At 40.5% G+C, this 27,405-nt stretch overlaps 1 protein-coding gene and 1 long non-coding RNA gene across 4 annotated transcripts; one reads left to right on the forward strand and one right to left on the reverse strand.

Moving 5' to 3' along the window:
- Nucleotides 1–24,411, forward strand: LOC308192512. Of its 2 annotated transcripts, none has more exons than XR_013948865.1 (2): nucleotides 1–639; nucleotides 24,315–24,411. It is a non-coding gene; the product is annotated as an uncharacterized lncRNA (long non-coding RNA). The 2 variants fall into 2 exon arrangements; XR_013948866.1 differs by lacking the exon at nucleotides 1–639 and adding an exon at nucleotides 12,445–16,775.
- Nucleotides 19,864–27,321, reverse strand: COX7A2L (cytochrome c oxidase subunit 7A2 like). Of its 2 annotated transcripts, XM_080586142.1 has the most exons (3): nucleotides 27,043–27,319; nucleotides 21,556–21,690; nucleotides 19,864–20,677 (listed from the first exon to the last, which is right to left on the reverse strand). In XM_080586142.1, exons 1-3 carry the CDS (start codon nucleotides 27,112–27,114, stop codon nucleotides 20,534–20,536), a joined length of 351 nt encoding a protein of 116 aa, XP_080442268.1. In that variant the 5' UTR covers nucleotides 27,115–27,319; the 3' UTR covers nucleotides 19,864–20,533. The 2 variants fall into 2 exon arrangements, with proteins under 2 accessions (XP_080442268.1, XP_080442269.1); XM_080586143.1 differs by lacking the exon at nucleotides 21,556–21,690 and having other exon boundaries at nucleotides 27,043–27,321.
- Between the last annotated feature and the right edge of the window lie 84 nt (nucleotides 27,322–27,405).

Genomic DNA, 27,405 nt, shown 5'->3' on the forward strand with positions numbered 1-27,405 from the left:
TTTCTAATATTCAGAGTTCTGTCTAATTGTTATTTTTGTAATATTTTTAATGATCAATGTTCATTTTTATAATGTGGAATTAAGGAACAGACAGGAACAAAGCCCATCTACACTAAAAAATGTGTGAATGTGGAAAAGCTAGAAATTCTTATTGTTCCAAAGAGTAAAGACTTGAAAGGAAAAGGATAGAAAATCATACATGAGGTGTAGGTAAAGCAATCTGCAGCAGTAGCAAGCTTGTTCTTTGATAACTATTTATATTTTCTCATCCTTCAAAAAAGGAGGATTTCACTGGACTTCCAGGTGGGTTTTTTAAATATTATTATTTATTTATTTATATATTTTTGTAATATATACATATGTATATATAATTCTTAAGGTAAGGCTTTGAGAATTTGGTACCAGAAAGGAAGAGTGGAAAGGCAGGTGGAGTAATACTGGGATAAAGGAGCCAGATAGCAAGCTAATAAATGCCCAATCATCAGAGGGTGGAGGGTATCAGCTGGCTGTTGCCCTCACTATTTGCTTGAAATTTCTCTCCTAGCTCCTGCAGGAAATTTTCCCTGGCTTGTTTCCCTGGTGCAGGTCCTTCCTCGGCACAGGAATGGCAGTGTTAGAGGAGCTTGAGTGTCCTTAGAGGTAAGCAAAGATCTTCTGAATTTAGTTAGGTAGATTCTATGGGATGAGAGAGGTGATCTGAGTCTGAAATCATAAGAGGAGGTCCTACTGTGGCCTCATGTTAACTCATATTGCAGTATAGGATCCCTGAACCTGCCAGCACTAGCTAGTGAAGCAGTGTTTAAACATAAATGTTATCCTGTTAATGTAGGGCCTGATACATTTGTAGGAGCGGATCGAAATGTTCTTGAATTTTGCATCACAGCAGAAGACATGATGGTTTTGAGTTACCTGAAACTAAACATGGGTAACTAAAAAGCTGACTTTTGTCTGGAGACTATATAAAGGGAAGGGGTATTGGATGAGCCAAAGGGAATTTTTTATATCTATGTGTTGGGGTATTAAAATTGCATTAGCTTTAAGATATTCATACTGTGTGATATTGTGCTGCTGGAAAAAGTTAATTGATGACAATTGCTCAGAGTGTGTGAAATTGTTAAAGGGACAATAATTTGAGGTGGTACTTGAATTTAGCACTTATTTTCATTAGAAGTTATTGAGTGCATTCTGAAAGAAAGTATCATGGTGTGTTTTGAAATTGCCTGTATAGGTTTAAGAAGCTTGTGAAAATTCAGGGTGTTTAGTTTTGATAGGGTAAGAATCTGATAATCATGTGATCTTGATGTGTACAGTATTTCCTTTAATAAAGCACATGGTAATATAAGGCTTACATTATTGTAATTGCCAACTGCTGCAACTGAGGTTAGTGAAATCGTCTCCATATAATCTTCATAACTCTGGACAGAGAGACTGCTGTGGTACTGCAGGTTTCTCCCCAGCAGAAGAGAATTCAATCGCTTTTATGTCTTTTTATATGTTACTGAAAGGGCATGTGGAGGAATGAAAAAACATTTCTTCTCCTGTATCAAGGCACTTCTATCCTTCAGATATTCTTGACTTCTCACAAGGTTCTTCCCTCCATAGCTTCTGAACTTAAATTTTCTGTAACAGATTCTACATATTTACAGATTTATTTTTTTTGCATTATTTTAAGGGCAGAATACCAATAAAATATTTTAGACTGTCTCTGTGAGTTGTATTTCCTGGCCTAGAAGAGAAAGGATGGACACTTCTAAGCAGTTCTTGGTTCCTGTTCGTGAGGTAATGGTTTCTGCAGCGCGAGTTCTTCACGCTTGGTTTGTTTGCTTGTTCTTTATTGTTTTTTCTGTTGTGGTCATGGTGGGGTTTTATTTATTTATTTATTTATTTATTATTTTCATGATAATGATTGTGATTCAGCTAGTTACATAGAACATGAAGGCTTTTCTTTCAGTGCTGTCAATTCACAGAAACATCCCTACCAATAGTTTTCTTTCCAAGCTGTAATTAATCTGGTCTAGGTGCCTCACTAAATAATTACTCATCTCTTCTGGCATTTCATGAAGCTATTTAATCTCTTATTCCTTCAAACAACAAAAGTTCCATAGTTGGCAGGTATCATTTTTAGCTTCTTTCTTAGTGCAGAGATAACATTCTCTTTGGGGCATGGTAATACCACCCTGCTCACTCATTAACTTCCCACTTATGTTCTCACACATTCCTTCAAAGTCTTCATCTGGTTGTTTGTACCAGAAATACATCCTCCAAAAAAGAATTGTTTAATACTTATTTCAAAATTTTCTATGGAGTTTTCAGGCCATAGCTATGTTTTACAACATGACTTCAATTTTCAGCTCTTTCTCTAATGGTAATGGCCTGAGGCTGTAACAGAGACTGTTGTGCTGCACACTATGCCAGCACGTTGGGCGAGACAGCCCTTCTTCTAAAGAACGTGGAATAGGCACTGGTGGGATTTGCAGGGGTGGAGGGAGGTGACTCTTGCATTCTTATGAGTCCCTCTGAGACTCATAAAAAGCTCTGAATTATGTGATGCAGCACAAGTCACAAGCTTGCAGGATTTCCTTCATTGTGCAACACATTTACTTAGTCTAATAAGCAGGACAGAAACGCTTAAGTCTGTGACCTTCTGTCTAACCTTAGAAGTAGCCCTGAGGAAGCATTTAGACAGAAGCAATGGCTATGTCCATGTGCTGTTTTTCTTGTGGAGGTAACAATGGCAGCCACTCTGCAATAGTCACGGTTTCTTCTGTTTGAGAGGACGCAGAAGTAAGTTGTAAATAATAGTTTGTCAGTGAGAAATAATCCAAGTGTAATGCTTTGTGCCGTTAATGAAGATTAAAAACAGCTACCCATGTTGTTTCATTGGTTTTTAACTGCACAAGAGAAATGATAAATCTGGACTCTTCTGGGCATGTGAAAGTAAATTTTGGCTTCATCTGTACAACTAGGAGGAAGAGGAGGAAGGGGGTGGGGGGAAGCTGTTACCTTTTTTTTCTTTTTTTTTCTTTGAACCAAGACTGTAGTGTGTGTCTGCCCGCAACACACTCTTTAGAAACAAAGGAAAGGTGACAGCATGATCTCTTTCCCCTCTGATCTATTATACCCCATGGTGAAGTAGTTGAGGATTATCCACCTAGAAGAGGATGGACAAGGAACCAGACAACATAATGCACAACTTAGTAGTAAAAGCATTCACTTGGGAGAAGGTAGACCCCGGTCTCAGTGCCTGTTGTGCGCACATCAAGGAATCTAAAGCAAACCACAGGGTATACTATAGCAGGTATTTCTAGCATTGCTCTGGAACATGAGAGAAAAGGGTGAGATTGTAGACAGGGAAGGCTTGAACCTCAGTTGCTGCATTGTATGTCTAGATCTTCATAGAGATATGGACAATCACTGTTATTAAGAAGGACTTTATATTGCCTGTGATGAAAGAAAGCCTGGGTGGCAAAACAGATCAAGGATCCAAAGAAAAAAAGTAAGTTGGACAGAAGTGGGCAAGGGGAAGATTGAAACTAATCATAGAAAACGGTATGTTAGAAGGGGCTTCTGGATATCACGTAGTCTAGCTTCCTTCTCCAAGCAGGTCTCGCTTTAAGATTGATTCACATAAGCAGTCTGGTATGATCAGGATCTCTTATAATCAGCTCCCATTTACAAAATACTGTGGAGGGGAAAATAAGAAAAAAATAAGAAAAAGAAAAAACTAAGAAGTGCTGGAAAATGCATCTTCTGCATTCACATTGCATTGGTCTAGTTCAATCAAGCGTCATATGCCAGATTTTGATGTGGTACTGAACGAAGGTGTCACAAGCCATGCCACAGAGTAATAGACAACTGTGAAACTAATCTAGTAACTGAAGAAACAAATGATACATAATAAAGCTCCAGAAGAAGGTTAACAGAGAGAGCACAACTAAAAGCAAACATCAAATAGAGCAGAAAGGCTCAGCTGCTCAATAGTTTTGCAAAGTGACTTAGCAACTGCTAGCACGGAACAGGAGGCACAGAACAGCTTTTCAAAATTTTTTTTTTTTTGATTAAAGATCAAGAGATTATGGTGTTAGAAAAAGAAGGATTAGGATATCCACAGATTGCTCCTGAAGTGGTTAGTGCGAAGATAAAAGCTATAATAGATTATCTGGCTCAGGGTATAAGAACTGGAAAATTTTGGTATGAAAACCAGGAGAAGCATTCTAAGGCAGTTAAAATAGTGTTATTTCATTGCAAGTATGAACAAGTGTTCAACTGTAAGTTTATGAAGAATGAAGGAAAGACAACATTTTTAAATGTCAGCCTAAAGAAGCCACAGAATGTTCTCAGTGTTACTTAGTTTTCAGAAAGAAAAATTATACTTTCATAAAGGCTTTTTGGTCCCTTTGAGAATGGTACATGGACAAAGAGTGTTTTCCTGCTTGTTCTCATCATCTTCTGGGAAGGGGAGATTAAATTATCGCAGCCTGAAAGGGCTCGGTTTCATTTCCTTCTGCAGGTGACCGGATGCTCTCAGCTGAGGGGTGATAGGGCAAGTAGCAGAGCAGGGCCCCCTCCTCTGCTTCACGAAGCCATTTTCTGTGAGAAAACTTCAGACAGTAGGGCTTTGAATGTTAGACCACGGGTCTTACGCTGGGTAAGATGGTGAGAAAAATTCTTGGTGAGGAAAGGTGAATCCGCAGTCTGCTGTTAACTGGAAGAATTACCGGGATAGTTGTGCAGCTCATGCTGCAGCTCGTTACTGCTCATAGATTTTTGCACACCCTTGCTGTTTACATAGCAAGGGTAACGCGGAGGCTGCACAAGGGAATGGTGTGTCTAAAAACAGTGTGGCTGCTGGGAACAAAGGGCTGGCAGTGCGCATAGGCCTCTGCTCCCACAGAGATCTGGTGGCCCCCTTGCAGACATACCAAAAGCACAGGGGCTGGGAGGAGAATCACCAGCTGGACATGATGGGGACAGGCAAGGTGTGCCAAAAGAGAAGGAAAAGTGCACTAAAATGAAGTCAGGGTGACTGCAGATGGGGATTCTGTTGATCTCGTCTTATATGAATGTGTTTCTTATGTTTGGGGATTTTTTATTTTTATTGTTACTTCATGAATTACAACTCATTTTCATCATATACTGAACCAGCATGTTGCTGTCTCTTTCCGGATTTCAAATCATGTATGCCATTTGTATTGGAATCTTTTTGGACTTTTTGTTGTTGTTGTTCTATTGTTCACCTGTTAGGAGAAGGCGTACTTGCCTCCTTTGTCATCCAGTTCTTGTCTTAACCCTATAGTGCTCAGATGTCTTAAATGCAGCCTCAGGTAGAAATTTGTCATGTTCCAGCTAGGAAAGTACAAATGAAAAAGTAATCAAAAACTGAAATTATTCTTAGACTGGAAGTGTCTGTACAAGCCTCTCTGTTGATGCTCCTACGTAATGATAGGCAGTACTCTTACGAACAGGACTCAGCTTTACAGAGGTGGACATAAATGTTCCAATTTTACTGATGTTAAAAACTAGACATACAGGGGTTGAGTTGTTTCCCCGAAGATGTGTGAATAGTCAACAACAACATTAAGGAAGAAAATTAACGAGCAATAATGTAGTCAGATGAGGAAGGATTTAGAACTTGCTAGTACCTGGCCTGATTACAGATGGAAAGAGGGCTGTTCAATTTGTAGATAAATTTAGAATAATGAGTCTTGGAGTGTAGACTCCAGTGAGAGAATATCTGCTAATTGGAAAGTTGCTGCTGCATGCTTAATAGGAGGGCAACTGGTGTGCCAATTTAGAAATATCCCCAGAAGATTTCTACTTAAGGCTTAATGCCACAAAAGAAGGGACATGAGGATGAGATTGGCATTGTGGGTGAGCTGGAGCCATTGTGGGTTGGTTGGTTGTTTTTATTTTTTTTTTCCCCCTCCTCTCAGACATCTTACAAACAGAGGATTAGTTTTGACCATTTAGGTCTTAACTTTCTGTAAAGCCTGCTGTATTAAAAAAGAATCATTGAGCTAAGGAAGCTCTTTTTCATGCGTTATTCCATCAAAACACTCCTTAGAATCCAAATCTTTTGCGGAGGAGGTGGCCACAGATTCTGTGCCATTGTCGCCTGTTACATGTACGCAGGTATCTGCAAGATTTAAAAAAAAAAAAAAAAAAAGGCAAGATTTTGATGTTTTGTTCCCACTGAATCACACTGAGACAACCTTGTTGTCCAGGCCCTTGGAGCTCCCTGGTCACAGGGGACAGCCATCTTACATTTTTAGGGGAATTTATAATCCTGCAGTGTGTGTCTAGGGGTTGGTGGTGAACCACGATCTGTGGGCTGTGAATTCAAGCCTCTGAAAGAAAAGCTGCAAAAGCAGAAATACCTCTGCTCAGCAAATACTTTTGCTGCCTCAGGAAGACAAAGTACAGGTTTTAAATGTCAGAAGTGGAGAGGAAGAATTGGTAGTGAGAAACACTGTGGTTCGGGCTGCTAAGTTTCACAGTCTCCCTATGCAAACAAATACTATCAGCACCATTTAGTGAGATGCATTGGTAGGGGCGGATCTGGCAGTACTGTAATGTGGTATCTCAAGTACTTGATCTATGCCAATAAGTGGGAGTTTGTGTGAATTTACCAGCCTGGCCATAAACCAGTCTGCCAGCTATTGTCCCACCTTGTCGCTGGAAAAGGAGTGTGCCCAGGGAGTGGGGATGGCAGGACTGAGATTTGTCACAAATTCATTGATCTGCTTATTGGATCAAAGCAAAACAGTTCCCAAGTGGGGTGAGTTAACTCGCCTCCTCTACCTGCCTGGCCTGAGACTTGGAGCTACCCTTCTTTGCCTCACAGTCCTCTTCAGAGTTGCTGGAGGAAGCCAAAGTGCTTCCTTTGGAAGGCTGACTGGTGGGTGGATGCACACCATCGCAGTCTCAGTTTTTCCAAGTTCACTGAAAGAGAAGGCTAAGCAGAACCCACAATCTTGGCATTAGCTGGGATAAACTGAAAGATGTGTGATCACTCGAATTAGAAGATCAGGTTGCAGGCTTACCTTCACCTTCATGATGAGTGTCCTTTTGAAAACAGCCTAGATGCTATTTAATAGCAGTTGTCTTATGTATTAAGGAGAAGTGCTAACTGCATAGCTTCTGAATATCAGGAAACCTCTCTTGTCCTGACTTGTTTCATTACTATTTGTTTAGAAAATAATTCAGCGTTCTCTATTGAGATGCAAGTTAGCACTCTGTGGTGGGGGAAAGGATATCTACTTGGCACCATGGTTGAGGGCAACGCTGCACAAGTAGAGCTGTGGCACTCAGCAGCTTGAAAGGAGAAACTGTGGATGTCCTGCATGTCTGAATCTGCAGACTCGAAGGAATGAGGCCGCCTTGCTTCATCCCGTGCTGCAGCCATGGCATTAGGAGCAGTGCCGTGACTGAAAGGGAGCCTTCAAGGGTGGGAAAGGCAATTTCTCAGTAAAACAAGCTCTTCCCAAACCTGACTCCCTGTAAATTGATTCAGAAGTTCTTTGCATACGTGCAGAAAGAGGCTAATAAAGAGTGCAAAGAGCAACACAAAGTGAAGCAGAAGCTGCCAGGAGGTGGGACCTTGTTTGTGGCTTACCCAGCAAAACGTGGAGCACAACGGTACTGAAGGCCTCCCCTTGCCCTTATTAACTTGTGGAGCAGATGGCTGCCATCCTCAACCATGTTTCCAGGGACTGGAGGATTTCTACAGCAATGATTTTACTTTTTTGTTTGTTAATAAAATTCATACATTTCTAATAACTTTCCAGTGGAGGTGTGGGTTCCATATAGCAAATACTAACCCATTGACAGTCGTTTCTGAATAAAGCTGAGGCATAGCTGTGCTGGGGAAATAGAGGAAAACACTTCCCTGTGTTGAAGACATCAACTGTCTGCCTTCCACCTGTAAGCTCACAAAGCACATAGCCCACTTTAATTGCAGAGACCTTTGTTTCACAGGCATCGTTCTTACCGCAGGGGAAAACCCCAGTGTATGTGGCTATTCCGTATTACTTTTTTTTTTTTTTCAAAAAGGCTTTTACTTAAACCTCAAAGCACTCCGAGAAAATATAGGAAGCTGGCAGACTTTTTTTAAAGGCAATGTGCAACAGGCTTTGCAGATTCTACTAACAGACAGCATTAATATAATGCTTTTTAATGAGACAACACTGTGATTAAAACACCACCTGGTGAATGAGAGCAATAAAAGTATTTAGTTTTTATTTTCTGTGTATCATGGGTTCATAACTTGCTAATAACCTTGAGACTTAAAATGCTAAGAATAATGCTTGGTGTTGCTAGGGAATGATGCTGCATGATACACAGTAAATGCTGTGTGGAAAGGATATGCTGAAGGCATGATGGCAACTCACAAAATCTTTTTATTATTTTATTGAACACAAATAGTGTTTGATGGCCCACAAAGTTGGGTGCAGTTTGCAGTGTTTGTTAACGTTGCTTGTCCTGATTAAGTGGTTAGTTAAACAGCATTTTATTGCAGTGTGGATATTTTTAGTAATATCAGTTGCTGATGACAGTATTCTAGCATGATGCAGTTGAATGCAATGAGTAGGGTTCTCCAATGTTGTGGCTGTTGTCTGCCACTAAACCATGACATGCCTGGGTGAATCATACCCTGTTGCACCTTTATCTACAAAGATGAGCCTCACCAGCAAGTATTTGGTGGCAAAGCAGCACAAAGCTGACAAACCAACTTGGCCACATTATTTGGGTTCTACAGACCATCACAATTTCGTTTAGCACTCTCACTCCTACAGAGTACTAGTGTCTTGATGCATTGCCGTCCCTCCTCTCTGCGTCAGCCAAAGGGCTCCCTTGCAGCTCTGTCCTACTTGACCAGGGAATGAGGTTTATTGCAGCACAGTGGGACAGTTGAGCAACGAGTGATTTGGTCTGTTGTCCAAACTGCACACAGAACGGCCTGGCTTCATTCTTACCTTCATCTTTCCACACTGCCTCGTGAATGTGGGGTGCCCTTTCAGATTTATCTAGAAATATCCTCTCCTAAATAGTTAACCAATACAGACTTATTCAAATACATCATGTGGCTTGGGTTTAGACACGAGAAGAAAAACACCCAGAAAAATAAACGCAGAGCACAGTGAGTTTGTAAGGCAGATAGGCATCATCTGCTCAACTGTGTGTTAAAATGAATCAGTTCTTACAAGATGAAGATCAAAGCCTTGTTGTTCACAAGTCTCTGTCTTCCACAGATGGCCCCTCACTTTTTGGCTATTCAAAACAGGTACTGATATTTGTTTTTTTTTTTTCCCCCCATGTTTTTCAAATGAGATAAATCCCCAAGCTCAGTTTCAGGCAAAGCAATCATGATAGCCACTATGCTCTAATCCTGTCGAGTGTTGAATGTTTACTGTTTCCTTTGTGAAGCTGAACTGCAAATGTTCAATAATTTATCCAATAGAAGCTATAGTCCTTCACTGGGACTAGGAACTAAGTCCAAGCTGCCTAGAGACATTGATAGGGCTCACAGTAAAACACTGCAGATTTTCAGTAAAGCTCCCACTACAACAATGAAAAGTTTTGAATGGAAGAAACCCAAGGAGAATATTTCATCTCCTCAGCCTTCTGTGTTTCCTTTCCATACAGCGCTGTATAGAACAGATTTTCATTTCTCTTCATTCTTAATGCCTCATGTCCCCCCTGGGTACTCAGAGATGTTTTTCTGAAACCATGTATTTCCTTTAAAGTAGCTGTGAGTCTCAGCATAATCTTATGTTGCATTAATATCAGGTATTTATCAAATTCAAATGAAAATATTTCAAAGATATTATCCTATTAAGTTTTAAATATTTTTGGAATGGAGAATCACAGCTCATCAACAAGGAAGAGAAAAACGTATTTACATGAAACATTGCAACATTAAAATTCAATAGCTAGGGTTAAACACAGAGGTCAATCAACCAGAAATTATTTCCAAATCATTCTAGCTAGAAGAAGCAGTGTAGTCACTTTAATTAATAATCAAGTCCTAAATTCCAGACAGAAAACACTGCTTAATGTTGTATTATTAAAGTCTTGAGTGTTCTGCATCATCAAAGGACAATGAAATAGGAGAAATCAAACCTGTTTTAAAGTGTTCATGAACAGACTTCTTCATTTTGAGGTCTATGGTCTAGGCATATGTTTGGCTGAGAAACACTTGTAAACAACCTTCTTCACTGAGACGTCTGAACGCCCTCATTGCCTTCAGAGAAAAACAGGCTGCTGCTCACGCAGAACTCTTAATGGTCTGTACTGGACGGGCTGCCTTCTGCCATCCACTCGTAGACAAACGTTTCTATCATAAATGTAATTATTTTGATAACTGTAATAGAACAGCGAGAGGTGGGACTATCTGGGTGATGACATTGCATGATAGTTTGGACATTCTAGGGTAATGCTACAGAGAAATTCACATTGCTATTATTTATATCATTTCTGTTCTCTGGATGTTGCTTTCAGCTTTTTATCTGAGAAACTGAGTCTGGATTCCAGCTCATGTATCCTAGCCTAGTTTTTTGTTTGTTTATTTTGTTTTTAAATCTGTAATACTCCACTATACAACTTCACTCAGATATTTCCTCCATACTTTTTTCTTTTAGCCTTCATTACACAAAATTAGCCTTCAGATTAGCCTCTGCCCTGATTCCCTATTTTCTTCTATATTGTATCTTCTATTCTAGTGCATGCTCTCTGGTAATTTAGCCCTGTGAAGGATAAATGCACTTGTTAAAAAAAACATTGAGCCAGATGATTCTTTTTGTGTGTGTTTTGTTCTTCCGTTAAAAAAATTAGTTTCAGTGGAAGCCAACTTATTCTCAGGCTTGGGTTAAATTCAACGAAAGGTTTCATCTGCACAAGGAAGAAGAAAACCGTGAGAAATATTGAATGTGTTTTATGTGAGGGTTTTATTCCAGAAATACTGTTTGTTTTGTTGTTGTGTTTTTTTGTTTGTTTGTTTGTTTGTCATTTAAAGCTTTGGAAACAGCATTGACTTTCATTCTTCTATTTTAAAGTTAACTTTTGAAGGTTAGATTGCCTGAAAGAACACTCTCTTTCCCCTTGAATGGATTGGTTTAGGATCAACTTGAAATAGGAATGCTCCAGAATTTTTCTTACCCCTAGCTGGCTACTGAATTAAAATGTCATTATCCTAAGTTTATTTTGAATGGATATAACAATTACAGCTGATAAAATAAGTGAGAGCTAGGCTTCTTTTATTTCCCCAGTCTTCTTGTGCATGATGTGAAATACATTTCAAGTCTTTCATTACTATGTTGAAATGAATATCCTGCCTAGTTCATGCCTAACAAAATAAGATTAAGGAAGGATTAATAGAGTAAATCACCTTTGGATTGTAACCGAAATGATAAAAATAGCTAGAAACAGAGGACAGTGTTGTATTTTCTACTCTTAAAATTGAGCTATTGCGATTATTACTAGAGGTTGTCCTAATTTATACCCCAAAAAATAAAAATAAAAATTACGTTGACAAAATGAGATCCCATGACTGTTCAGGCTGTCAGATCTGATGGTCTCTTCTGGCTCATGGATCCAAGCTGCTCACCACTTATGCAACTGGGGTGCTTACAGTTCTTAGTGCCATCAATATTAAAAAAATGCTGCTGTATCTTACAACAGACAACTGAATTTGTATGAGATGAAGGTAGGTTCAGAGTAAATCTAAGTAAATTAATATACTTCTGATTTATTCCAATGTGTCCAACCAGAACTTGCTTTTTGTTGCAAAAATTATGGCAGATATGCTGTTACTTATATATCAGATTCTGCAACTCTTTTATATGTCACTCAGGTGAAACTCCAGCCAAAATTGGCATGGACTACTGTATTTGGCTTATGTGTGTTGTAATGATTGCTACCAGGAAACCAAAAAGATTCTGATCAAAATCAAAAATGTAAACAGTATTATATACAAAATGTAATGCAAAGCTTCAAGGGCATTTGTATGTCCAGAAGTACATTATGAAATGGCTGTGACGAACTTCCAGTCTTAATAGTACAAGACTGGTTCTTGATCCTCTTGCACGCTTAAGCAATGATTGATTTTCACATTGATCTTGCATTATTTTTACTCGGGCTGCAGAAATGTGGCCTATTGAAAGCTGCTTCATAAAAAAGAAATTGTTCTCAGCTACAATTCATCTCTCAAGAGAGATGGTATAAAATAAACCCGAAGCATGGAGGAATCTGTAGGTACTTCCCATCTTAACTTTTGAAAATGGATGGAAACTCTGCCCCCTGCCAGGGCACGTTGTTGTTGTTGTTGTTGTTATTTTATTGTGTGTGTGTAACAGACCATTGTAACAGAAACATAAAGGACTAAGGACTTTCTTTCATACCCACTTTGGTCTGGATTTTGCCAGTAGGAATTTAATTTGGGGAGGTTGTTTTGCAAACCTGAATGAACGTAAGAGAAGTTTTGATAATAAAATGGTGAAGAGTATGGAAGTGCAACCTAAAAATAAGTTAGCGCCTTGTTCTGATTGAGCCTGGGAGAGAGGATCTGTCTGATGCTTGGTTGTAGAAACTTTTCACAAGCTGTGGATGATATATAGGTAGGATTCCAGTGGAGGCTGGCTTGGAGTTGGAGACCACCATGTTTCCAGCATTTGCAGCTCTATGATAGCAGACTTGCACTTCTTCCCAGTGAGGGTCTCCAGCATACCAAACTGTTTCACAGCTGCCAACAACTGAGCTGTTGTAAAACTGAAGGAATTATTTGATGAGAGAAAGGGGTAATAGTACATATTTGCCTAAAGTGTCAAACTCCAAAGGCAGTGCAGTTAACAGTTAAAGTTGTCTAGAGTGGATTTCAACACATTGGATAAAAATATGTCTCTTTATAACTTCTCATTTGCCTTGTGAAGATGGGTCTCACTGGAGTCCTGTGTAATTTCATAGAATCACAGAGTGATTTGGTTTGAAAGGGACCTTAAAGATCATCTGCTTCCAAACCCCCTGCCATGGGCAGGGACACCTCCCACCAGACCAGGTTGCTTGAAGAAATTTGATTTCTTAAAGTCAGCAGTGCAAAATAGGTGAAGTGTTACAGATACTGGATCCTATTTTATTATTTATTGCTGCTCCTGGAAATATACTTTTTATGAATTGCAACTTAAACACAGAATTAAGCTGTCCAAAGAAATAAAGCACATAATCAGTCATTTACACACCAAGTTCTGCAATATACATTTAATGGTGGACTTGGCAGTGCTAGGGTAAAGGTTGGACTTGATGATCTTAGAGATGGACTAGATGATCTAGATCTAGAGAACATCTTAGAGATGATCTTAGAGGTCTTTTCCAACCTGAATGATTCTATGATTATATGATACAGGGTCCATTACTAGAATCAGACCTGCACATACAAGATCAGACACTATAAAGCTCTCTCCAGGGAATGCTTGGTAGAAATATCTTAACTTCCACTGCTTTTATTAGAGCAGTTTGGGCTTCATCTAGCATTTGAAGACATTTATGCAGCCACTTAAAATTTGCAGAGAAAAAGATAAACATGGCCCAGTGATCCTGATGAAATGTGTGGGTCAGATGGTCATCTGAGTTCACAGGATGTAAAAGCTAAAGTGCATACGCAAGTGTTCACGCCACAGATTATCATCTGGTGAGAGCTGCTGAATTTTGAAAACATGGAACCCCAAAACTATAGTTGAGATAGTGTATGTGTATATATGTAGTAAGTGACTGACCCGTGCTCAGAAGTGGCATTCCCTGCAGACCTGCTGGTGCTGTTTACAGGTGATCTCTTCACCTAGTCCTGGTGGCTTTGGCTCCAGGCATGCCGAGTATCACCTTCCCATTTCTTCCACCACTTGTACCTAAGGGCCAGCCATGGCAGCTGGGCTTGTCAGCTGACCAGCCAGAGTTTTCATGAGGATCTTCCCTTCCTCCTCAGACCACCCAGGCATGCGAGGTGCTACAGCTGCAGAGAAAAATGCAGAGTCTCGCTGTTTGGTTGCATCCACAAAAGAAAGGAATTGGCGTCATGGAAACAAGTTGCATACTCTATTGCCACCCCATCTCCTTCATTCTATCAGCAAGAAAAATCATAGCAGGAACAGGCATATGACTGCTTGTTGCTTCCTGCTCCCAGAAGCAGTGGCAGGAAAAGCACAGGCACTGACAGCCGCTCCTGGAAAGTAACAGCAGCAAGTCAGGGATAGGGGAAGGCCGTGGTTAATATTGCTACTGATAGATTTATTTTCTTTTCTATTTTTACTTGGATTGGTTTATCCCATGCAATTTAAATAAAGAATGTAGGATTTGAATCTGTAATCCAGGAAATCCATATTACACAGGTTTTCTTGCAATCTGTTGGTCAGTGAAAGTAAAAATGTGCCACACACAGATCAGAAATTTCTTAAAGGGTATATGCTTCTCTGAATTATTCAATCACTTTAATATTGTCGTGCTAAGATATTTTATTAAAACACCATTTTCTACCTTCTGTAATACTGAGAGATCAAATACACAGATTCTCTGCAGACAGCCCTGATAGGCGTTATCTGCCAGGCTCTGCATGGCTGGGAGCATGTCTAAACAAAAGTCCAGACCTTTGTCTAGCAAGTTGTTCCTCAATTGCCACGGAAAACTGTTGCAGGGCTTTAGGAAGGCCTCCAAGTAAACTTTCGGGAAACCGGAAAACCTTATTTTAAGATTGCCGGAAATCATCTGTTCATTGCTTTTAAAGCATGCTTTTCTGAAGGGATTTTAAGACAGCCACAGCACAGGAAGCTTGGTTCCTCCACATCTCAGTGATCCTATGTAGACTCCAGCCTACTTTCTGCAATGTAGGGCTTCGTTGTTTTTTTATGAAAGCCTAAAAAGAAGTCTCAACCCTTGTGAATTCTGCAGGGTTATGCTGCTAATGATTAGGATGTTCAAGTGTGTTTTTTGTTATGAATATCAGCTTTGTTTAATCAGTTCCAACTAGAAGACTAACACATTTTTGTTATGCTTCTGCAAGACTAAGTTTTAATGAGAAGCACTTGTTCTTTGTGCCAGGAAAACTACATTTCATTAGTTTTGCTTCCTTGGTTGCAAGTCAGCATCAAGGTGCTGGAACTGACACTTGCTGCCTCTCCACTCCTCCCAACATGTTTTGCTTACCTCCCTCCAAAAAAAGTGCTGTTACAGTCTTAGTTTAGGATGCAGTTTGCAGTTGTGGAGTATTGTGGATTAGACAATGCTCAATCTTCTCTAGCAAGTGGGCAAGTGACTAGAGGTTATGCAGGTGGACTTCCTCATGTGTAATGGGGAACCACGCAACATGCTAAGGACTGCTTGGAGTGGTTGGAAGAGCAACCGGTTTATGGTAGCAGGCTGTACTGAACTCTGCTGTGGATGCTGACAGCTGTCTCTGTTCTGTGCCTTGTGAAAGTTTTGTAACAGTCATATGTTATAATTAATGCCTGTTTTCTAATTTTGGGTGCTCAGAATTAGAGCTCAGTGATGAAATCAGAAAGAGAGTCTGAGAGGCCTTAGGTAGCAGCAGGCAACAGACACATAAAGCGATTAATAGCAAGATTGACATGTGTGTGACTGCGTTGTGAGGAAGATATAGAAATGGCTGTGATAACATGGCTGTAAGAATGTTGTGGGAAATATTTTGCCTATTTCTTTGAGATAAGCAGTCAGGTGCTTGGAAGCAGCAAGTATTTTGATGCCCCTATGTCTGTACACCAGTCTGGCAGCTTCTTCAAAGACTTGCAGCACAGGAAGGGCTTCACCTGGGCACCTAGAGCAGATGCAAGATCATGATATTCACAGAGGAGACTTCCAGGGTTTGTTCCAACTCACAGAATAAAAATATATGTGACAAATGTATGCTTCCTGATATGAATATTTCAGAAGTTCTCTTGAAACATTTAGAAACAATTTCATTCCCTTTGCGGCACAGAATATTTTAAAAGTGCTGTGGAGAAAGAAAAAATGAAGTAAACCAGAAAACTTTTTATGAATAAAAATGTACGAGCAAGGGAGAAAAGTATGTAGCTGAGGTGAAGTGAGACAAAGCGTATCCCTCTCCCTCCCACCCCTACTAGTTTTGCAGCACTGAATCCACTGGGCAAAGCCATTTAGAAAACGTTTTAGCAGGGAGCATACTCTCTCTTTGGAGCTAGAGGATGGTAGGAATGCCTTTGTAGGCCAGATATGGGCTGTCTGCAACAGATGGGCGAGTGGGGGTGGGGTGGGACAGACCCTTGAATTTAACTTCCTTGTATTTTGGGAGGATTCATGTACAGATGAAATGGCTCCTTCAGCCTGGTGCCATAACCAAAAACAGTCTGTGAGCATATAGGAAGTACCAGGATGGCTCACCAGGGGATAAGATCTTGCACTGGTGAGATGCCATACTGGTATTTGATAGTATATGCCCTAATTCTGTGTCACAGGCATGCTTGCAACTCTCTTGAACAGCAAATGGGCTTCTAATTCTTAGCAATGCAAGAAAAGCTATCCGGAATTGACTCAACCTTCAGTAAACTAAGATGCAACTAGCACTGAATATGAAAAACAAAAAAAAAACTTAAAAGGTTGTTTTGCATGCCTACTGCTAAAACTAATGCCTGTGTTACAGGAAAGTTCTTCCCGCTTTCCAGTTTAAACAGAGATCAAACTTTCGCTTCCATGAAGTTTTGACTGAGAATAAGGACAGGAGAAGGGAAAAAAAGTTAGTGTAATATCATAAAATGAAGGTAGGTTGTAATATATTTTTTTTAAGAACAGTTGAGCGTGATTTTCTATGTAACTTACCTGATACATGCACTTTTTCCTCTTTGTGCTAAAGCATTTGGATTTTATAAATTTTAAGATTGCTGGGGTAATGGTTTGTGACAGCAGTGGAAAAACTGATCTGGGACTCTTCAGAAGCCTCTTGGAAGGTTTGAATTTGGAGGGAGGATGGTAAAAAGGGAGTAGGTACTGTGCCTTTTGTGTGTGTGTATGTGAGGAAATGGCCCTTAAACGTTCTGCTCAGCTTCTTAACATCTCCAAGATTAATAAGCAACATTTGGTAGCAAATTCAGATTTCTCTTTCCCTACTTTATCTTGCTTTTATTACGGTACCTTTTAATTTGACAAGATTTACTTTAAGGGAAGGTCAATTAATTAATGTCTTGGCATCGAATAGTGACAATATAAACTGTTGAGGCAAAAAATCTGTTGAGATTGCATGGTCATACTGTAATATGGGGAAGGAATCCTTAGCATACATTTATTTTTAAAGCAGCTGAAAGACATACTTGCATACTATCAACATCTTCTCAAGTGCATTTATTCCAGTACACCCACATAAAAAGTAGGGAGAGAGATCTTATTTAAAAGCCATTACAAAATAACTATTGAATTCGGGTTGCCAGAAAGATCATTTAAGAAGGAAAACGATGGTCTCTCAACAATAAGATAATGCCATGGGGATGGATGATTATCATGAGATAATTTTATTCCTGAGTATTGTAAATCTCAGCTGCTTTCCCTTCCAACCCCATCACCTTGGGGTATGAGAGCTTATCATAATTTATTCTCTGCTGTGCATTCAAGCCAAAACATTAGAGTATAAACTATCACTTAAAAACACATCTTGTTTTCCTGGACCTGACTGGTGGTATGTTGCAGGAATTCTAAGATACAACTGAGAGGCTCTTTCAAAAAAAAAAAAAAAAAAAGTAACATAAGAAGTTACAGTATCCAAGTCAGATTCTTACTTGTGGGAATGAGGTAGCCTTCTTGATGCTGCAGATCACTCCTAGTTTTCCTTACTTAAGACCTTATTTAACATCAGCCCAAGGAGAAAGATTATTTATTTTAAAGGTAAGGCTGTTCTTGAGGGCTTAGGAATAAGAAGATTAGGTGTCTCTATCACAAATAATAATTCAAAACACTTAAATCCTCTTGAATCCTCACAGAGGTCTCTGGCATCAGAACATTTTTAAAAGCATGTCTAACAGAGCTTTTCTTTCTTAGGAAGAAAAATGATTTACCATGTTGAAATTTCTTTATGATGATCTCAAAACTAATTGAGAACAGGGGCACAATTTTTCCTTCCACGTCCTAACCTTTTGGCTGCAGCTTTCAAGCTTTCCGCTTCTTCAGAGCACTTTGTTGTGGGAATATAGAAATGTGGTTTCCTCTTTCTCTCAAGACTGGAGTCCTGCCCAGTGGCAGCAGACTACCAGTGATTCTTTGTTCTTTAGCCTCAACTGAAGTATGGATGTGAATCTGACAAGCTTAAGGAACATTCTCATCCTGCTTCAGCTGGGTCAGGTTTATTTTTGTTTTGTTTTGAGAAAGGCAAAGTGAAAAGTTTTTCAGAATCCATATTGTTTAAATAAAACAATGGATCATCTAGTATCTGGTCATCTGCTAAACTCCATGGTGTTTTCTTTTTCCTTTAGCACACAAATGCTAAATCTGACAAAAATCTGGAAAACGATAGACCCAGAGTAAAAAGATGAGTCAGATATCCATAATTCCAATCATGACTTCTATAGCAACACACAAACCCAATATTCTAGTTGAGTTCCTTTTGAAAGAAAGCTGGCCTGAGTGATGTCTCTGTTGCTGTTCTTTCCACAAGTATGTGGAAGAGTATTGCCCTTGGTTAATACGCTAAAGCAGAAAAGGTTAGTTACTTTATCCACATCTACTTTAGCAAGTAGAAAGTTAACCACTGTGAACTCTAAAAAATAGTTTTGCTTTTTTTACAAAAAAAAATAAATCTCTGAGTAAAGTCATCTCCATGAACATTTACCTGTCAAGTTTGTGTGCAAAGCAAAGTATCCTTTATTAGAAGATTCTTTTAGGGGGTGCTTAATATATGATATGAAGGGAAGACAGAAAATTAGCCTCCATGCTGCTTTTTTTTAATTGTTATTATTAATTTTGTAAAATAGAAAGACTTAACAGCCTACACAAGATTCTTAGTGCTATGGAAACGTGCTACTGAGGATAAAATATTTTATCAGTAGAAGCAACAATATCTGCCACTTCCTTCAGAACTTCATTAATTGTTCTTGACGCTTGCTGTCCGTATGATTTTCTTATTTAGTGACTTAATCTCTCCACTCCTGAAATACCAACATTGACTGAAAGCTGAGATCACAGCATAAGCAGCTATTTTCTTTCCTATGGAACAGTAATAAGGCTTTAGTACAACATAACTAGAAAACAAATCAGAATGAATTTAGTAAAGAGTGAACAGATGGAAACTTTAGGTTCCTTTATCAACTGTTTTGCTAATTTATGAGGAAGATGTTTTCTCCAGAGCTCTGGGAGAGATGGGTCTTTACAGAGGCCTGCAAATCCATGCTCATCCACATTCACTGCCTGAGTGACTGGGAGTAAATATTCTGTGTTCATGAACCAGAGCAGGATCCATCCAATTAGAAAATACCCTTTGTAAAGACTTGTGTGAAACTTCCAGTTCAAGGTTATGATATTACAAAGGAAAAAATGAATTAAGGGTTTTATTAGTTTCCATCTCGACCCACGTGGCAAACGAAATGTGTGTTTATATGTGTATATAGATGGATATGGGTATCCACTGGAAATAATTCGCAGCAGAGCTACGAAATACAGTGACTTGTTTCACCAAAACTTATAGTTAAAGACCCATTGTGTTGCAAGATAGAGTTTTAAGAGGATTAGCATCCCAAAAAGATTACAGTAAGGCAGCGGAATCCGTTGTCTGGTTTAAGATCTAGAAGTTGAACTTGAATAACAGTATGCTAATACATTTTGCTACGAGGCCAGCTGAAGTAGTATTAAACTTTCAAGACTTGCCCATTTTCATGTAGTTATCTTTATTGCACAACAAGAGAGCGTTTGACAAATGAAAGTCCAAAAACTGGTGTACAACTGATGCTACAATACTGTTGCATTCTGTTACATACTGTGATGTTCACATTATGGAATAAATCCAGTTTACATGTTCCAAGGAGCTAAGCCCTTTGTCCTGCCATCAGAGGTACAAGTGTTAAATAATATACCAGCATTTGGAGAAGTTCCACTGCCACCTGGTTACGTAAAATGAGCTGTGCACGACAGAAACAGGTTCTTGCTGTGTTATAATAATTATTTCTTTTGACTGTTTTGGAAACTGGTAGCATCTTCCCAATAATGAATGTAGAGCATAGCCCAGAAAGTATTTCTTCTGTCCCATTTCTAACATTGTTGAAACTGGGGGAGGGGATGAAGGAAAAAATTAACTTTCTCCAACTGTTCATACACTCCTGCAATACAACAAATGCAAAGCTACAACCATATGTTAAGATGATGAGTTTGTGTCTGTTTATATTGATTTCTAGAGCACATAAGGCAACCAATTTAAACACATTTTCTCCCAGAAATTTGATCTGAATAATGAACCTTTTATGATCGATCACAGAATTAAGAAGCAAGTGGAGAGACATGCAGGAGGTCCTTCAGATAGATGTCACGAGTCCCATGAGTTCATTTACTTTTGGTTTCTTGGTTGTGAGGCCATGTAGAGTGCCACTAGACAGTAGATAGTCCCGCCTATTGTTAGAGCCATAGTGGTCCGATAAAGCAGCCTATCTGGAACTCCTCGTTTCAGGTGTACTGGCAGTCCATCTGCTTTCTGTGGGAAGAGTTTAAAAACAAACAAAAGAAAATGAACACCCAGACAGAGGCCACCATGAACAAGCTACCTCAGGTAAACTTAAGAGACTCCCATGAGGGAAACCTCCTGACAAACAGGCTATCTACAATCAGATGTATTAAGTGCTTTTCATTTAGCAAGACAAATGCAGATGCAAGTTAATTTCATTAGCCAAAGCCATTAAGTGCAGGCAGAAAGAACATATCTTGAAATATTCCTAAAGAGGACCTGGATGAGAGAAGTGTCACTAACAAAAGAATGTGAAAAGATACATAGAAAAGGTTATTCACCAAGTCAGACTGACATATTCCAAATGCAAGTGGCATGAAAGAGAGAAAAGGGCACGTTACAAAGCACATTCTCAATGCTTTTGTTTAAAAATTAAATAAATAAACTGATTTATTTTATGAGAAATCCCAGTACATTTAGAAATTGCATAGCTAACAAACTGGCTTTGAAAACCTTACTGCGCTCTTCTTAACACTGCATTATAACAGCTTTGGTAGTATTCAAGTTGTTATACTCAAAACAGTAATGATCTGCTTTGCTTCTCCAGATCTGCTTTAAATCATATGCTTGGATTCCCAGATGGAAAATGCTTCCAATAGTCAAATAATACAATTTGCATCTTTTGAAGCCCACCAAAAGAAAGATAATTTTTACTAGACTTTTCACTTTCTGTATTTATGTCCCACGCAAGGTCATGGGACAGATACAATTATACCATATGTACTTAAGTGCATTTTGAAAAGTGTAGGTATTGTAGAATGACAAAAGTAGTTCGCCACATTAGAACAGGGCAAAATATGACCCACTCTCTCCAGTTTTCTTTAAGTTACTCTCAAAGTTGTCGTTACCTGAAAAATTTTCTGTAGGTCTGGCACCTTGTTTTTACCCAAGAAAGAATCAGTTGCTGGTAAATCTGAAGCAAGTTTAGTTGTTGTCCCAAAAATCAGAGCTGGGGATTCAGTGGAAACTATTGGTTTGAGTCCCTGCATAAATAAAGATTAAAATATCAAGGTATATAATACTTGCAAATGTACCAATTGTCACGTTAGGTAGGCATACTGCCACTGCCAGTCATTACAAGGATAGTTACAAAGAATATTTATCTGGTATGACAACCCCTGGTTTAGAAAAAAAAAAAAAAAAAAGTGACAGCTAATGAAAGACACATTGTTGGCCTGTTCATTTCTCTGCTACAACTTTGGACTTTGTGAGGAAAACAGAAGCCTCCTGATTTTTTTTTTCCATGACATAAATTCATAGCTATCATATGCTTTTCTGTGCTGGTATTTGGTCCAAATTGTTGCTTGTATTTGCACACAGTCAGACTACCTAGATCCTATCAGAGCAGTAGGGTTAGAAGCGGGGAATCCCTGATGCTAGGGTCCAACGGAGTGAGGAGACTTTACCAAACTCTTCCTCCTGAATGTTCTAAGCAGTGCCTTTAGAATTGGGCCTGAAATAACTGGGATGGGTGGGCTGGAGGGGGAGGAAAAAAGAAAAACAAAAAAAGAAAACCAACAACCACAAAAAATATTGATTAAAAAAAAAATAGAAAGGTTATGACCACTTGCTGTTTCATATGAAAGTGATAAATAAGTGGTGCTCAAGGACACTTCAGATGCCTTGAAAGGGCAGATATTTTAAGCTGGTGTAACAACACCCTGTAATTCACATTCTGGTGCAGCTTGCCACCCCTCACGTGTTCCCTCTGAGCAGCGTAAGTTAATTTCCTTTCAGTTCTGACGGTTGTACCCTGCATTTGATATAAAGCTACACGATCCAGTTCTATGGATAAGATTAAGTGTACAAAGTTACAGCAATCGTGAGATGGCCTCCTTGCCTGTTTTATTAGAGGTAAACTTAACAGTTATGCTTCAGCACATGGCAGCGACGATGTGCGTTATGGCTCCTGAAACAGCTGTATGTTTGTTTTTTCTAATTGCTGCAAAGGCAAAAAGCATAATACAGGCAGGTTAATGCAAGTCTTTCATTTCAAACAGAAACAGCAATTGCTCTCCATTGGATCAAGTTGAGGCTGCACTCAAATTTTAGTTTCTGCTCATGGGACTAGTTGATACATTTTGTATTTAAGAGAACTGTCTGAACACTGTTTGGAGCTGAAATCAGACTTTCACTCTTTTCCTCTTAGGCCTGCCGCAGACCAGGCATGTTTTCTCCATATGGCTGTAAATTCTCTGCCACGATAGGCATCTTCGAGGGAAAGACTACACTTCTCAACATCCCAAAACAGCCTTCTGCTTTTCTAGTGCCTGAATATTAGAATCCCGTACTTCTGACGGTCTTGGTTATGTTTTGAAAGAAAGCTGGCAAAACTGGATTCTCTTGCACATTCAGTAACTAGCACCTTACTACTGAGCAGTCTTGCACATGAATTGTTGAATTAAAACCAAGTAGTTCTGGTCATATCAGCAAAAGGAAGCATCTAAGAAACTTAAGATTAGCTAAGAAACTTAAAATCAGCTGCTTGCTAAGCTTATGGTGGTTGGAGAGAAATCCTCAGTACTACACAGAAGAATTTCAGTACAGATAATTTATGAGCAAGTCATTAAGACACCTTAAATGACACTTGTGTTTAGATAACCCTGCAGTTTGGGTGTTGTTACCAGCACCAGTGTTTTGCTACACTCAACGTACTACTGAAGAGTGAATGCCTCTACATGTTTGACCTGTTTTTCTTAAGCAAATGTTTCTTCTTGATAATTTCTCTTCTGATTTTAAGACATTAACCTCTTAATCAAGCTAATAAGAATTTGTTCTAATTATTAGACAAAGTGTGGAAGGTCAACTCAAACAGAAAAGTCATCAGCTGATTTCATAAGCACACAATGACTTTCTCTGAAGTCCTTAATGAAAGGTCAGGACATGTGGCTAATCGAAAACATACAAAATCTCAGACACCAGTATCATTAGGTTTAACTCTCTGCCTGTCCCTCTCTAAAGTGTGTTTGTTTTCCGGTCAGAGGTCTGCAGGTCAACCTACCCGTTGGCTGGCCAACATGTTCAAAGTTAAAACAAACTTACGTCTTCCTAGCATGAACTCCAAAGGGAGATTTGCATTTTCCTAGTAGCACAAAACAGGTAAGAATTAGGAACACAATTTAATAGAGAGAGCACCACACTTAAGTTTGTAAAAGGAAATTGGTCAAGCTGAATCACAGAATGAGAAAGTGGAGAAGACTGAGGTAAGTGTAAGTGAAAAAGGAAAATTGGGAAGGAAGTTAAGCTGAGAAATATGAGTTCAGAACATGAACTGAAGTAACTTTTACAAACCTAACTGAACTAGACACTTCTCACCTAAATAGCAGATCATTTGCAGCAGCACATACCTCACTGTATGAAGTTAAATCTGTTTGTCATCACTAACACAAGGATGCTTTTAGATAGCATTACTTGAAGCTCTGCTTGCATTGGGATGACACACTTAAGTGTTTTTGTGTATATTTAAAATATGATCGACAGTCTAAAAGGTTAATCATTACAGTTTCTCAACCAACTCCAAACGATTCACACCAGTTTAAATCAGAAGAGTGGATTTCTTGTGGAGTGGAGTGGAGTTTTTATTTTGTGTTTTTTTTTTTTTTAATAGCTACAAGCAAAACAAGTTGTATCATCTGAAGATGTGGCAGTATGAGAGAATTTCTACCTGGGTTGTGGTCAGCCTTGAAGAACTAGGGAAAACTTCATACAGTCATACTCACCTGATGGCATTTGAAACCGGTCCCACTGTTAGTGTTTTAAACACAGGCCAGTTCTTTGACTGAACAGTTTGTATTGAATTTGTAATGGCTATGGCAGTCATTAGCCTCCTAAATCTGAGTAGTATTTTTAACCTATTTAACTCCTTACCTGCTCTAGCTAAGAAAGTTCCCATTTATTCAAACAGGCTAAACAAAATTATGTAAAGTAGCATGAACTATTAAATGCAAAATTAAGTCATTTAAGAATAAGACTGAGATGGAAGAACAGTACAGGTTTCAAACTAAGGAAATTTTTGTTAGTATGAGTAGTTAGTTATGTTAGTTGTCAGCAAAAGCATTTCTGAAATACGTTTTGAGTGATATTTTGCAAGCCCACAAGCTTAAACTCGCATCAAAACAATACTGCATTGGGAAGCATCAAAACATGCCAGTACAGAATAGAGTGAATTATTACATTGCATTTTTGACCGAGGAGAATTTGAATGGCAAGATGTCCTCATTTTTCCAGAACCATCAAGACAAATAGCATAAAAAGTAAACCATTTTAATTGCTGAGCTGTGGTTTGATTAAATACAGCAATGAAATCAGTAGGAAAAAAAAATTACTTTGATTTGGACTTAACATCTACTTACCCCGGATTCCTTTCAAATTTCAACAGATTAAATATATTTATATATATATATATATATATACAGATTAAATATATTTGTATAGGACAGATAAGAATTGCCTAAACCTTGTGTTTTCTACCATAGCTGCCTGTTAAGATGTGAGCAGATGTACTTTTAGACTAGAACGTATTTATTCCACTGTCTTCCCTGCATCCTGCCCTCTCCCCAGCCCCTTTCCCAACAGCTACCCAGGAAACCTTCTAAAGAACGGTGGGGAAAAAGAAAAAGAATACTGTTCTTGGGCCAGAAACTGCCATATCTGAAAGTCACCAGTACCTCAATGTTTACTTAAGGTCATGGGTTAATTTGGGATGCAAGGGCTCTTCAGCACTGGTCCAAACTCGTCCCCAGAGGAGGCTCTCCCATGAGGTCAGGCCAGGTTGCTCTGGGTTTTGGCTTGTCTGGCCTTGAAAGCTTTCCAGCACTGGAGACTGCACAGTGTCCTGGGGCACCTGTTTCACTGCCTACAATAAGCACAAAAATATCTTTTCTTACATGCAGTTTGAACCTTTCTTGTTGCAGCGGTGCCTGGTGCGAGGGCATAAGCTGTGCAGAGCCTGGTTCCACCCTCAGTAACTCTCCTGCAGGTTCTGGCTGGCTGCTCCTAGGTCTGCAGCTGTGCCATGCCCCTGCCCCAGCTCCTCTCCTCCCGGTGAACAAGCCCCGTTTCCTCCTAAACTCAACACAGGCCAAGTGCTCCGACTCTCCTACCCGTGCTGGGGACCTTTGCTGAACGTGCTCCAGCTTATCCCAAACTTTCCCATGCTGAAATGGCCCACAGCTGGATGCAGGAGCTGGAGGCAATTGCTTCCCTTGAGGTACTGGCTATGCACGAGGTGATACAGCCCAGGATGACCCTGGTCTCCTTCGCAAGCAGGATCCATGTCCAGCCTCAGGTCCAGCTTGCTGTCTGCCACTATCTCCAGATTCCTGAACTTCCAGAGGTTCAGATGACCCCATGCTTTGATGTCTTCTGCAAACTTTACACTCTATTGCCTGCGCCAGGTAACTGATAAGGCTCTGCAACAACCTGCAGCACTGTGCTGGGTACCAGCATCCACGTAGAATGCGACCCGCTGAACACGATCATCCAGTTTTCTTAACCTTCTCGCTGTCTACCCACCTAAACTGCAAAGCCTTAAGTTCAGAAGACATCCGAATAAAAAGTTTTCCCTCTGGTCTGGGTCCCTTGAAACAGCTCAGTGTTCTACAGAAGCTTAACACAGTATTGCTGCTTGCAGACTGCGCTGTCCGAGTAAAATCTGCACAGCGAAGGCTGTCAGGGAAAGCAGAACTGTGCAGTACGGCGCTTACAGAATGACGGTAGGGAGGCGCTACATAGAAAAGTGGTGTATCACAACGATACGCACCCTACCGATACGTCAGCTTTTATTAAGTTTATCAGAAAAAAAAAAAGACAAATCCTAAGCAATGGATCCTTTGACTTCTCCCGTTTGTGCGCATAAATGCACTTTTTTTTAAAAATAAAGCAGCTGAGGTCACATCAGAAAAGCTTGCTCTCTGGACGTGGCTTCTTTAGAAGCTTTACTTTATGAAAACAAATAAATAAAAATCAGATTTCCAAGCCTTGACCTCCAGCAGCGAACGCCTTTTCGTTGCCAAACCGAGTGCCTTTTTGTTACTGCGCTGCACGAAATCGGAGCTGTCACGGTCTCCTCAGGAACTTCCCCGCCGCGCCGCGCCGCGCCCCCGCCAACCCGCCGCTGCCCCCGCCGCTGCCCACCCCGGGCGACGCAGGCAGCAGCGCCGGGGCAGCCGGGGCAGCGAGGCGGCCTTACTCTGCCCGACCTCCCCGGGCCGCCCCCCTCCCGCTCGGCCGGGCGGCCCCAAGGTCACGGGTCGGGCCGGCAGCGGCGGCCCCGACCCGCCCGGAGCGCGGCTGCCTTGGTGGCGGCGGGGCGGTGCCGGTGCCGCTGCCGTTACCTGCGGGCTGTAGGCGGCGGAGGCGGCCGCCCCGACCAGCCGCTGCGTGACGGCGCTGAAGCGGTAGTACATGGCGGCACCGAGGCGGCGCGGCCACCGCCGGCTCCCTGCGCGCCGCCAGAGGGCCCCGCCGGCTCGCCGGGCGCCTCGGCCGCCGCCTGAGAGCGGCCGGCCCCCGGAGCCGCCGGAGGGGTGAGGGAAGGAGGCGGGCCCCGTGCAGGGGGGATCGGGGAGCGGTGGGAGGGAGGGAGGCGGCGTGGAGGCAGCGGTGGGGCTGCGCTGTGAGGAGATTGGGGTGGCAAGGGGCAGGCGGGCGTGGGGCGCCCCGGGGGCCTCGCAGTGCTCGCAGCCAATGGGCGGGAG

Source organism: Anser brachyrhynchus (genome assembly GCF_964034855.1).
Source record: "Anser brachyrhynchus genome assembly, chromosome: 3".
In the NCBI taxonomy this organism is placed as follows: domain Eukaryota; kingdom Metazoa; phylum Chordata; class Aves; order Anseriformes; family Anatidae; genus Anser; species Anser brachyrhynchus.

Coding starts and splice junctions, on each gene's coding strand:
- COX7A2L (XM_080586142.1), bottom strand. CDS start 27,114: ATGTACTACCGCTTCAGCGCCGTCACGCAGCGGCTGGTCGGGGCGGCC. Junction 21,691..27,042: donor CCGCCGCCTACAGCCCGCAG/GTAACGGCAGCG, acceptor TTATTTATGCAG/GGACTCAAACCAATAGTTTC. Junction 20,678..21,555: donor ACCTACAGAAAATTTTTCAG/GTAACGACAACT, acceptor CTCTTCCCACAG/AAAGCAGATGGACTGCCAGT.